This window comes from Microtus pennsylvanicus, chromosome 2 (assembly GCF_037038515.1).
Source record: "Microtus pennsylvanicus isolate mMicPen1 chromosome 2, mMicPen1.hap1, whole genome shotgun sequence".
NCBI lineage: Eukaryota > Metazoa > Chordata > Mammalia > Rodentia > Cricetidae > Microtus > Microtus pennsylvanicus.
The window spans coordinates 63,746,967-63,759,839 of NC_134580.1; the positions used below are offsets into that span (position 1 = coordinate 63,746,967).

The following is a 12,873-nucleotide window of genomic DNA, read 5'->3' on the forward strand; positions in this document are numbered from 1 at the left end:
AAATTTCCACCTCCTCCCAGCCTCCCCTTTCCCTCCCCCTCCTCCCACCCCTCTCCCCTTCCCCCCACTCCTCTCCCCCTCTCTCTCCAGTCCAAAGAGCAGTCAGGGTTCCCTGCCCTGTGGTAAGTCCTAGGTCCTCCCCCCTCCGTCCATATCTAGGAAGGTGAACATCCAGACTGGCTAGGCTCCCACCAAGCCAGCAGATTGCGTAGGATCAAAACTGCGTGCCATTGTCCTTGGCGTCTCATCAGCCCTCATTGTTCGTCATGATCAGAGAGTTCAGTTTTATCCCATGCTTTTTTTGGTAATAGTCCAGCTGGCCTTGGTGAGCTCGCAGTAGATCATCTCCACTGTCTCAGTGGGTGGGTGCACCCCTCGTGGTCCCGACTTCTTTGCTCATGTTCTCCCTCCTTCTGCTCCTCATTGGGACCTTGGGAGCTCAGTCCAGTGCTCCAGTGTGGGTCTCTGTCTCTATCTCCATGCAATACCACTCTTGGGAATTTACCCAAGTGATGCTCTATCACATGTCAAAAGCATTTGTTCAACTATGTTCATAGCAGTATTATTTGTAATAGCCAGAACCTGGAAACAACCTAGATGCCCTTCAATGGAAGAATGGATGAAGAAAGTATGGAATATATACACACTAGAGTACTACGCTGCGGTAAAAAACAATGACTTCTCGAATTTTGCATGCAAATGGACGGAAATAGAAAACACTATCCTGAGTGAGGTATCCCAGACCCAAAAAGAAGAACATGGGATGTACTCACTCATAATTGGTTTCTAGCCATAAACAGGGGTCACAGAATCTACAATTGGCGAACCTAAAGAAGCTAAGTAAGAAGGTGAACACAAGGAAAAACATATCGTTATCCTCTTGGATAAGGGAAGTAGACAAAATTGCCGGGGAAAAAAGTGGGATCTTGGGGGTGGGGTGGGAAGGGGGTAAGGGGAGGAGGGTGAATCTTAGAGTTGAAGGCCAACCTGGTCTATGTAGAAAGTCCCAGGACAGCCAAAGCTACATAGAAAGATCCTATCTCAAAACAAATCAAACAAACAAACAACAAAAAACAACCAAGGGACAGAGGTAACTTCCTAGTATTACAAAGGACACTTGTATAAAATCTAAAGCTAACATTATACTTAATGATGAGAGGCTCATTTCACCTCTAAGATCTTAATGCAGAGCTTAATGAATGGAACAGAACAGTATACAATGTTCATGAATGAAAGCCTCAATATTGTTAAGATCTGGTTCGTAAGACAAATGTGGGGGAGCATGCCTTTCATCTCAGGTGGAACTCTGGGAGGTCCAGGTCAGTCTAGTCAACACAGTGTGTTACAAGTCAGCCAGAGAGACAAAGACATGGCCTCAAGAGGAAAACAGAACAAAACAAGATGTTAGCTCATGTTAGTTCTTCTGAAACTGACTTCAGAACTGACTGCAAGTGTGGCAGCCTACAATCCCAGCACTGGAGACACAAAGGTAAGAGACTGGGAACTGAGGCCAGCCTGGGCTACAATGTAACACCCATAATAAGGGGTTCAATCCAAACAGAAGCAAACTTATTGTATAGAAAAAAAAGCAAAGGACCTAAACAAAGCAAAACAGCTAACAAAAAGCACAGGTGTGCCGGCTAGTATTCTGTCAACTGGACACAAGCTGGAGTCACCTGAGAGGAGGGACTCTCAATTTAGAAAGTGGCTCTAGAAGACTGGGCCCTAGGCAGGACTGTAGAGCATCTTCTTAATTAGTGACGGGTGGGTGAGGGCCACTCCAGCTGGGTGCTGTAAGAAAGGAGGCTGAAAAGGCCATAACGACCAAGCCAGCAAGCAGCACCCTCTCCATGGCTAAGCTCAGCTCCTGCCTCGGGTTCCTGTCCTGAATTCTTCTATGATGAACTGTGATCTGGAAGTGTAAGCCAAACAACCCTTTCCTCCCTGGGTTAATTTTTGTGGTGCTTCATCACGGCCAGGGTAACCCGGACTAACACAGAAGAACCAAGGACTGTCCCCACCTGATTTCAAGGTTTGCCACAGAAACACTACCATCAAGACAACGGGAACCTGTGTGGTGACAGGAGCCTGTGGTCCCTGCTCTTACAAAGCAGAAGCTGGAAGATTAGGAGCTCAGAGCCACCCTCAACCCAGACATGGGACTCGCTTCTCAAGAAAGCCTAAAACAAAAGCATGTTTAAATTCTTTGCTCAGATAACTTGAATCCTTATAATTTATCCAGGGGAAATCAAGAAAGTAAAAAAATTCACCACCACCAACAATGACAAAAATCACAGCCAACCATCAAGGTTTTTTGCTTTCTGCTTTCGTTGTTTGTGACAATCTTGTGCAGTCAAGATCGACTTCCAACTCACTACGTGACCAGGATTGAGCTCTTTCTGGTCCTCCGCCTCCCAAGTGCCAGGATTATAGGTGGCGGCACCACTCCCAGCCCCAAGTATCTTTGTATAAAGATATGGAGGGGCTGGAGAGATGGCTCAGAGTTTAAAAGCACTGGCTGCTCTTCTGGAGGTCCTGAGTTCAATTCCCAGCAACCACATGGTGGCTCACAACCACCTACAATGAGATCTGGTACGCTCTTCGGACCTGCAGGTTGTACACGCAGGCAGAACACTGCATACATAATAAATAAGTAAATCTTTAAAAAAAAGATATGGATGGTGACTGGATTGTGGTTGGACCTTATACAGAAATTTAGATTAAATTCACACACACAAACTCACAATGTTTGACTAGAATTAAGAAGTTGCCACTACTTTCTAAGTAGTCTCTTCTAAAAGCCATTCACTGACCAGCAAGAAGGCTAGGATTTCAGGGATACACTCTCTACCTTTATGTCACTGTCGATTCTTTCCCATTCCTCGGCTGTGAAGCTGGCGGCTGTCGCTGCAGGCTTATCTTTCCTCAGAGCTCGACTCTTGGGAGCCAAGCTGGTGAGGCGCTTCTCACAAAATTCCGTGAGTTCAGGGTAGTAGCCTTCTTCGCCCGACCTTAGGAAGCAGTTAGAATCTTAGATTAGCACCTTATTTAGAGTTCCTCTAGACTCCTGGCTGGCAGACTGGGTTTCCCGGGACCCCAGGTTCTTTAATCTCAATGGCTGTGCAAGGCTGACATTGACAGCATGCCCAGTAGAGAGGATGCCACAGAAACAGCCTACATCACAAGCACCCAGGGTTGATACAGGGGCTGGAGAGAGGGCTTGGCAGTTAAGAGCTCTGGCTGCTCTTCCAGAGGACCTGAGTTTGATTCCTCCACGGCACCTCACAACTTCCGACACTCCCGGTCCAGGTTAGCTGATACCCTCCACCCTCTTCTGACCTCCTTGGCCATTGTAAGCACACAGAGCATAGACATATGTGCAGGCACACCACCCACATGCATAAAATAATACATTTAAAGTTGAATCCTACTTAACATATATGTTCATTGTATGCACAAAGCAATTTCAAAACATTGGAAATTCAATACTAGAGAACAGCTGAGAGATAACATAGGCTTCCTTTCCAAGGAGTTTTTTTGTTTGTTTGTTTGTTGTTTTTCGAGACAGGGTTTCTCTGTAGCTTTGAAGCCTGTCCTGGAACTAGCTCTTGTAGACCAGGCTGGCCTTGAACTCCCAGAGATCTGCCTGCCTCTGCCTCCCGAGTGCTGGAATTAAAGGCGTGAGCCACCACCACCCCGCACAAGGAGTTTCTGTTTAAAAAAAAAACAACTCAGTTTGAGCCAGGGTCTCATATATCCCAGGCTGATTTCTAACTCACTGTGTGGTTGAGAATGATCATGAATTTCTAATCCTTCTGGGCTCACACTCCTAGTGATGGAATTGCAAGCATTTGACACCAAATTCCCCTGATGTGACTCAAACCCAGGGCCTCATGAATACTAGACAAGCATCTAACACATCCCCAGCCCTTGTCACTTTTTTTCAATGTATGAGGAGAAAATGGCAGAGAAACGACTTGGACAAAACACCCCTAAAATGAACTACTCAAGAAACAGAGTTCTTTTCTTAGAAAGTTAGTGAAGTTCTCGTCCCTCTCTGGCCTCCTTGGGTGTTGGCCACGCCGTGCAGATGTACATACAAGATAAAAATAAATAAATCTGTTTTTTGAAGGGAAGCGGGTCAGATAAAAAAAAAAGCAAGGACTAGTAAAGAGTCAGGCATTGCAACTATGTCCTGGCAAGATGGGGGGCTCATGATCCACAATGTTCTCCAAATCAAATCTCGCAGGAAACCCAAACAGGGTTTGGTTGGCAGCCCACAGGGTGGTGGTTCTTGACACAGATTCTGAAACCCACATAACAATCTTTCGTATTGTTATTTTCCTTCTCAGGCTTTCGGAGGTAGACTGGCTGGGAATGAGGCCCATAAGCCTGCATTTTTTAACACCCACACCTGGGATACATGCATGAAGTTGACAACAGCACCGTGGGGCTCTGGTAGCTTTCTGTTTCAGTCTCCCCACCGTCTTCCCTGTGACCAGGCAGCCCTGTGTCCTCATGCCTTCCCCAGCAGCTGCACTTGTCGCTGCTTTACTTCTTGGACAACTGAGAGGACACAAGAGTACCCTCTTGGATCCAAATCAGCCTACATCCCATGTGACCAGAACCCTCCAGAACCAGTCTAAAACCAATGTACTAACCTCAATATTTGAAAAGTCTCTAATACTTCACAAGTGAAAGCAACGGCATAATCAAAACTACCATGTTGAAGCATGACATTAATTTTTAAATGCTTACCTCAACACACAAAGAATTTTTTCCAGGTGTTTCACATCTGAACACTTTTCAATATACTTGAAATCCAGATGCTCGACAGGGATTTTAAATGTCTTTGTTGTTCCGAAGCCCCACAATGACGGGCAATCCTTAGCCGTCATGGCTGAAACACAGTAGAAGAAAACTGATGTATGTATAATGATTAGCTCAATTTGGGTAGCAGGGATCGCCGGGTGCTCCTGGAGGAAAAGGGGTGGAGGTGTTTTGAAGCCCTCTCTGAGAACAGTTAACCCTCAGGAGCGTGCCATCTCAGCCTTCCCCTTAAACAAGGCCGGAACAGAATGGCAGAGGGGGTTTTGGTGCATCAACTACGCTTTATTAAAAAAAATTAAATCTGATACTGCACACATAATAAGTAAATAAATCTTTAAAAAATTAAATCCGAAGACTTTCTTGATGAACTAGAGCTAGGTTCCTGGCATGAAATGAAGCTGTCACCGACGTAAAGCAAGGGCTCCTTGACCCCTACCGCACAGACAATCGACAGAACCTCTAGCAACAAAGTCACATGTTTTAAGAGCTTGACATGTGATAGTCACCGATTTTAAACTCTGTGTGTGGCTGGAGAGCTGGGCCAGTGGCTAAGAGCAGAGGACCTGGTTTTGATTCCCAACACCTACACCAGGCTCACAGCAACTCCTTCTGAATGACCTGGAGCTCTTGTCTGGCCTCTGTGTGAGGCAAACATACATGCAGGCAAGACATCTACATTCATAAGATAATAGTTTATTTTAAAAATAAAACCTATTCGGTGCTTTTCTCAAACTTAGAAATCTAAGAAAAAAATAAGGCAGGGTCAGGTGTGGTGGCACGTGCCTTTAACCCCAGCAGCACTGGGAACAGGTGGGTCTCTAGGAGTTCTAGGCCTGCCAAGGCTACCCTGTCTCAGAGTAAATAAAGAAATGGCATTCAATATTTGAAAAACTTTCAAATTTACAAAATATGTCTGTCATAATAACTTTACACTAACATAGATGGGGGGGGAGTTAAAGCAGCTTGCCAAAAGCAAGTTGGGAAGGAAAGGAATTTATTTCATTTTAAAGCTTACAGTTCCTAAGGATGAGTTAGGACAGGAACTCGTGCCAGGACCTGAGGCAGGAACTAGAGCAGGGGCCATGGAGGAGGGCCGCTTGCTGGCTTGCCCCCACGGCTCCAGTTCAGCAACCTTTCCTAGACCTCCCAGGAGCACCCACAGTGGGTTAGGCCCTCCAACGTCAATCAGTAATCAAGAAAATATCCCACAGACTTGCCAATCTGATGAAGGCAATTCCTAATTCCAATTCTCTCTTTGAAGATGACCCCAGTTTTTGCCAAGTTGACAAAAACAAGCAAACAAAACAACAACTAACCAGCGCAGACAGCTCAAATAACAAACTTCTGTGGCAACAGTTTAGTTCACGCTGTGCAATAAGAAGCCAACTATCAAGATTCACAAGCTTCTTCAAGTTCTGCTGAAATAGCCTTTTCTCTTTTTTTTCTTTTTCTTTTTCTTTTTTTTTTTTTTGTATGTGTGTGTGTGTAGAATCCTTAAACCTGTGGCAAATAAAAATGTGATCTTTTCAGCCAGGCGATGGTGGCGCACACCTTTAATCTAGCTCTCAGGAGGCAGAGGTAGGCGATTCTCTGTGAGTTCGAGGCCAGCCTGGTCTATAGAGCTAGTTCCAGACAGCCAACGCTGTTACACAGAGAAACCCCTGTCTCGAAAAATCAAAAGAAAGAAAGATTATTGCATGTTAGCTGGGAGTGGCCCACTTGGGAGGGCCAGGAGTTCAAGATCACCCTCAGCTACTTAACTAACATAGCCAGGCTGAGCTCCACGAGATTCTGTATATCTATTATATAACTCAACTTTAATCCTCAACTCCCAAAGGGTGGTTTATGCATTTCCCCCATACTTCTTTGCAGTCTAATGCTTGGTCTTGGCTGGATTTGATTTATTCTCTATCATCCCGCTCCACATCCAGTTCCCATATTTCCTAATCAGCGCATTAGTAATAACTCCTGTGGCAAGCTGCAGCGTTTCGTGGTAACCCCAGTAACGGGAAAACCCAGCTTCTCCCACCTAGGCGGCTGGGCGCCCTCTGCTCCAGAAACGGGAACTGGCGTCCCTCAGCCATGGCAACGGTTTCCAGGACCCACAGGCTCCCCGCTTGGGAGTGGGAACCGTCTGGGGCGCCCGGGAGCTCGTTCTAAAGCCAACCTGCAAGCGTCTGTGTCGGGAAGTCGTTCCCTAGGCTTGGGCTGTTGTCTCCAGGGCTGAAGCAGTTGGCTGTCCCAGGGACTCCAGTGTGGCGACTCGGCTCCAACTTCCACCACCGTGCGAACCGCAGAGTCTGAAAAGTTCCAATCCTTCCCAGACCGGAAAGGACGTTCATCCGACAGCACGCTCTAGCCCTGCGAGCGTGCCTGTGCAGTCCCCGCTTCGCGCCCGCCCGGAGGATGCTCACCTGTGTCTCACCCTATGCCCAGCTAGCCACGGAGTGGGGGCAGGTGCTCAACGAAGCTGGGCGGAGGCTAAGCCCTCCGTTGGCCATTGGCTATTCCGGCTGTCCACCAGCTGATTGGCCAGCTTCTGCCCTCACCAGGGCCCTCCTTCGGTTTAGTGTTTCATAGTGAGTTAAAATGCTCTGTTTTACTCCTGCTAAGTGGTGTCTACTCCTATACGTAACTGTAAACCTAGACTAAAATTCCATACTGGGCGTTGCACCCCAGGTTTATTTACCTACTGTCCTTTCCACAAGAATAAATGAAAAGCAAATTTCCCTTTTCTCATGCAGCCCACAGGCACCCACCCCACTGTATGCTGGAGATACAAATATGATTAGGCATAAGCAATTCAAATGAACGAAACACAAGATACCGTTTTTGGAGAAATTTACTTCCATTTTAAATACATTTCAGACTCGTTAAAACAGATGAAGGAAGCAGCTGGCATATACCCAGCCGGTACCAGAATTCCATACATTCTCCTCCTCTTTGTGTTTAAGGACAGACAAGTCTGGGGCAGGGGCATGAAGAGTGAACGATAAAGAACGACTCTCAAGCTCTTACATTTACACAGCATGTTTATAGATGAAGACTCAAGCATTACGGCAATCCTTGGGCGGCTTCTCCAAGTTTGTTGTGGAAATAGCATCATAAGCTCCATGTGTCGCAAAGATGTAACACCTCCCTCAGGCTATGATGCGAGTCTCAAGCAACCACCTGAACTTCCACGTCATTGATTTCCAGCGGAGAAAGAAACCGTAACAACCTGGAGAATGAATGGCTCTCATTCCGTGGGCTTTGTCATTTTCTTTTTTCATTTAATGCTTTCTTTTTTTTTTTTTTTTTGGTTTTTCGAGACAGGGTTTCTCTGTGGTTTTGGAGCCTGTCCTGGAACTAGCTCTTGTAGACCAGGCTGGTCTCGAACTCACAGAGATCCGCCTGTCTCTGCCTCCCGAGTGCTGGGATTAAAGGCGTGTGCCACCATCGCCCAGCGTTTTTTTGTTTTTTCGAGACAGGGTTTCTCTGTGGCTTTGGAGCCTGTCCTGGAACTAGCTCTGTAGACCAGGCTGGTCTCGAACTCACAGAGATCCGCCTGCCTCTGCCTCCCGAGTGCTGGGATTAAAGGCGTGTGCCACCACCGCCTGGCCATTTAATGCTTTCTTTTGACTGTGTACAATCTATGCTGTATTGAAAACGGTCAAAACAATCTGAAAAAACATGGTGGGCAAGTGAGAAAGTACCAGTCCTCATAGAGTAAGTCCTGCAACTGATCAACAAAGGTGTAAAGGAAGGCCTGGTCAGGGTCACACAGCCAGCTCATGAGGGTGTTCTGGGCACTTGGGTCCAAAGATGGATACCAAAGGCCATTCTACTTACTGAACTTACACAGCAAAGGTATGTAAAGCTGGGCCGGATGGTGTAGACCTGTATTCTCAGCTATGCGGGAGACTGAGGCAGGATTGCAAGGTCAAGACCAAGCGACAAGCCCAGGTAATTTAGTGAGACACAAAGTAGAATAATGATGGCTGGAGACAGAACTCTGCGGTGGGGCCTCTGCGCTAGCAGTCTCGTAGGCCTCAAACCAGCTATGTAGTCAAAGACGACCTTAAACTCCTGCTAAATCCTCCTGCCCCCACCTCCCAAGCACGGGCAACAGAGGGATCAGAGAGCTCCACAGCACCCAGCTCCGAGAATCTCTTTCGTGGTCTGAGGGCTATGTGTATCTGTGTATGTGAGCAGAGCTCTCAAAAGCATGATTTCAGAGTGTATGCATGGGTCTTTGTAGGGTGTGAGATACCCAGACGGCAGTGTCTGATGCCCTGGACTGGAGTTACAGCTGTGGGGAGATAAACATGGATGCTGAGAACAGAGCTGGGGCCTCTGCAAACACAAGTGCTCTCAACTCCTGAGTCAGCGCTCTGGCCCAGCCACCTCTTTTATCCTATGTTTCTAATGTTTCATATTAATTTTGACTTTTTCCAGACAGCAAGCACAGTGGTGCTCTGGATGGCTGCAAACAAAGCAGAGTGGTTTCCAAGGCATTTATTTCTCAGACCCTTAGAAAATGGTTCTAAAAGACTGCACTTAGGATTTTCCTAAGGCATTTTATTCTTTTCTGTGTAAGCACATACACACATGCTCAGGTCTGGGTAGAAGTTTTACCTGTATTTTATTTACTTTCTCTCTGTGTGTGCACATACACACATGCTCAAGTCCTAGTGTGCATGTGGAGGTCAGAGGGTAGACAAGTTTTAGAAGTTGGCCTTCTTCCCACCATGTAGGCTCCAGGGCCTGAACTCAAGTCCCCTGGGCAGGTGGAAGCAGCAGCTCGATGGCCTGAAACTTGACTCTTTAACAAAACTGAATGAAAGTGAGGTTTGGGGAAGCAACTTTAATCTTCATTGTGTGAGAGACTATAGGCACAATAAATTAAAAGTCATATGCTAAACCAAAACTTCCTTTATACAAGTATTAAAATACAATCACATTTCTAAAGTGAAACCATAGGTACACAGTTGTAGTCGTAAAGCTACACAGAGAAGCATCAGTGGGACAAATGTTTGAACAAAGACACTCCTGAATTTCACGTTTTCACCGAGCATCGAAAACCACCACTGTTGAACTGAATTAAGGATTTTAAACAGTACTTAAAATTATGCAATACTAAGGCTTCCAAGTCACCACCTCTGCACCAAGCTTCTATTTAATATAAAATGAACAAAAGAATGAACTTCACTATAGCCACCAGCGAGTACCTAAAAAATAAAGAACAGCACTTCCATTTCCATTAGTTCATGTTCCACGACACAGAAGATAACTAAAAACACTGATGCCCTCGAGGTGACTTTTAAGAGTCTGTGCCAGCTACAATGAAATAATTTTCTTTCAATATTGGACTACTGTAGGCCTCACCGTCTTCCACTAGGTTATCAACTTCTTCCAGACTTCAGATCACCCATAAACTGACAATCAAGAATGACTATTTCTAAAAACAAACAAATAAGAATATTTATATATTCAAGCTTTTGAGTTACTTAGAGCCCATAATGAATGGCACATGAAAATGCTAATCATGTTTACTTTAAAAAATAAAAAAAACTACAGTTATTCACTGGGTTTTTTAAAACATATTTATTTACGCTTACTTTATGCATATGAGCGCTTTTGTATGCATGAATATGTGTGCACCGTTTGGGTCCCTTGTACAGGTGGAGGTCAGAGAAAGGGATCAGACAGACCCCTGGAAACGGAGTTACAGATAGTCACAGCAATCTTGGTGGTGGTGGAAACAGAACCAGACCCTTTGGAAGAGCAGCCAATGCTCTTACCTGCTGACCCATCTCTCTAAACCTTATTGGGTTATTTGAGACTGGGCTCACCAAGTAGCTCTAGCTGACCTGGAACTCAAAAAGTTCCGCCTGTCTCTGCCCCCTAAGTTTGGGGAAAAATAAGCCCTATTAAAATAATCAATTGATACACCTCCTTTGAAGCCCCCCCATGTTTTCAGTTCTCTCTCATCCTTTTTAAACCCATGCTCTTAAAAAAAAAATAATCTAAGTTATTACTACTTCTGTCAGAACTTGGTCTTTATCAACCCAAATAGTATTATTTCCTCTTTACATTTAGCAAGCATAGTCAAAAGGATACATCTTTTAGTCCTTTTCTTGTACATTATTCTGTATCCACATTCTCTGCATCTGATTGGATCTCTGGACTTTATTTCATTTTCGGTGTGACACTCTAGGAAATAAAACACGTTTATTCAATGCCTGAAGAGAAACACTACAGGGAAGCAAATATAACCACAGATGTCACCAGGAACAAGTCAAAGCACTGAAGCAGCCGTCTGCATGTCTGTGACTGAACAGATCAAGGAGAGAAAGGGAGTTGTCAGCGGTGTGCCCTTTCCTGATGAAAAGACAATTTTTTTTTTAAATTTAATGTAATTTTTAAAACATTTTTAAAAAAGATTTATTTATTTATTTATTTATTTATTTATTTATTTATTTATTTATTTATTTATTATGTAGACAGTGTTCTCATTACAGAAGGTTGTGAGCCATCATATGGTTGCTGGGAATTGAACCCAGGACCTCCAGAAGAGTAGTCAGTACTCTTAACCTCTGAGCCACATCTCCAGCACCCCCCTTTTTATTTTACATATGAATCCCAGTTCCCTCTCCCTCCTCTCCTCCCACCCCACTCCTCATCCATTCCTCCGGGAGGGCCAGGCCTTCCATGGGGAGTCAACAAAGTCTGCCACATCACTTGAGGCAGGACCAAGGCCCTCCTCCCTGTAGCTAGGCTGAGCAAAGTATTCCTCCGTAAAGAATGGGCTCCAAAAAGCCAGATCTCGCAATGGGAATAAATACTGGTTTCATGGCCAGCGCCCCACAAACTGCCCAAGCTCCATTACTGTCGCCCACATTAAGAGGGCCTCATTTGGTCCTATGCAGGTTCCCCGGATGTCAGTTCAGAGTCCATGAGCGACCACTAGCTCGGGTCATTTGTTTCCCCATCATGGGAAAAGACGAAATCATAATGAGGGATTTTTACATTAACGATTGCAGAAGCGCTGCAGGTGAACTCACATCGATCCTCCTGCCTCTGCCTCCAAGTGCTGGGATTAAAGGCGTGTGCCACCGCCCGGCTACAGTGCTAGTTCCACTTTAATTTAAACATCAGTACTCAGTAAGGAAACTCTAAGTAAAACATCTTACTTAAACATTACTCTTACCTCCACAAATATATATCATCGGCTGCTGCTTTGGGGGTTGGACGTCTTTCTGGGTATCCATTGTTAGTGCCTGAAATCAGAGTCAAAGACTGAATTAAAGGAGCCTTTACACAGAACCAACCTGGTCCCGTTTTCCCAGAAGCTAAACAAGTTTCTGATTCCCGGGATGAAGAGAAAAACTCGTGAGTAGAATGTCTGCCTGGAATGCAGAGGCTAGAGGATCAAACCCCAGTATTCAGGAGGGGGAAATTGTAATCCTTTATTTGTTCTTGCCCCACAAACTGTGGGCTGGGTCTGAAGGCTGAGACACCCTCTCAACAACATTACACACATTATGAGTGTTTACTACACTCTCCAAGATCCTAAACGGTATACTCTTAACACGCGGACAAACTGAGGCTAAGCACACGTCTGTGAGCCCAACATCACCCCACTACTGAGAAGACAAACGATTCAGACCTGAGCTGGGAGCAGCGACTCCACCAACGCCTCTGGCAACACTAACTCCACCGGGGATCTTCTCATTAACCATTTATTGACGTATCTGGTCTCTGAGAGAATCTCCGCTCTGTAGCTCAGGGTGTCGGTGGAAGGCGGCATTCCTCTGCCTGGCTTCCCAACGCTCAGGCGGCAGGCGCGAGCCTCCTCTCCCGGCCACCCCGGAACTTTCTAAGACCAAGCGTCTCTCCAGCTTTTGCCCCCCCAGATCCACTTCCCAAATCCTCAGCCGACGGTCTCTTACCTCGGCAGCTCAAACAAGCTCTGTGCACGCAAAACCTTTCCCGGGTCCTCGGAAGCAGTCACAACCCGCGTCGTCTCGGCAACTTCCGGCGCCGTCTCTCCAGCTTCGG

General features: G+C 45.8%; 2 protein-coding genes across 3 annotated transcripts in view; both read right to left on the minus strand.

The window, feature by feature from the left end:
- Spag1 (sperm associated antigen 1) overlaps positions 1–7,279 on the minus strand; it is a 51,583-nt gene extending 44,304 nt beyond the window's left edge. The window contains exons 1-3 of the mRNA XM_075961190.1: positions 6,998–7,279; positions 4,759–4,900; positions 2,852–3,011 (exon numbers count right to left, since the gene is read on the minus strand). Of these exons, the coding sequence (XP_075817305.1) occupies positions 2,852–3,011; positions 4,759–4,900; positions 6,998–7,172 (477 nt within the window). The 5' untranslated portion in view covers positions 7,173–7,279. The remainder of the gene's footprint in view (positions 1–2,851; positions 3,012–4,758; positions 4,901–6,997) is intronic.
- A 2,377-nt stretch (positions 7,280–9,656) lies between these two features.
- Positions 9,657–12,873, minus strand: Polr2k (RNA polymerase II, I and III subunit K). 2 transcript variants are annotated; one of them, XM_075961194.1, is made up of 4 exons: positions 12,765–12,873; positions 12,023–12,092; positions 10,933–11,025; positions 9,657–9,899 (listed from the first exon to the last, which is right to left on the minus strand). In XM_075961194.1, exons 2-4 carry the CDS (start codon positions 12,081–12,083, stop codon positions 9,877–9,879), a joined length of 177 nt encoding a protein of 58 aa, XP_075817309.1. In that variant the 5' UTR covers positions 12,084–12,092; positions 12,765–12,873; the 3' UTR covers positions 9,657–9,876. The 2 variants fall into 2 exon arrangements, with proteins under 2 accessions (XP_075817309.1, XP_075817308.1); XM_075961193.1 differs by lacking the exon at positions 12,765–12,873 and adding an exon at positions 12,482–12,695.

Excerpts from the sequence above, each read along its gene's own strand:
- Polr2k (XM_075961193.1), bottom strand. The coding sequence starts at position 12,622 with ATGCCGCCTTCCACCGACACCCTGAGCTACAGAGCGGAGATTCTCTCA. Across the intron at positions 12,093-12,481 it reads AGTCGCTGCTCCCAGCTCAG|GCACTAACAATGGATACCCA; the intron begins GTCTGAATCGTT and ends CTCTGATTTCAG. Across the intron at positions 11,026-12,022 it reads GATGATATATATTTGTGGAG|AGTGTCACACCGAAAATGAA; the intron begins GTAAGAGTAATG and ends TTTATTTCCTAG.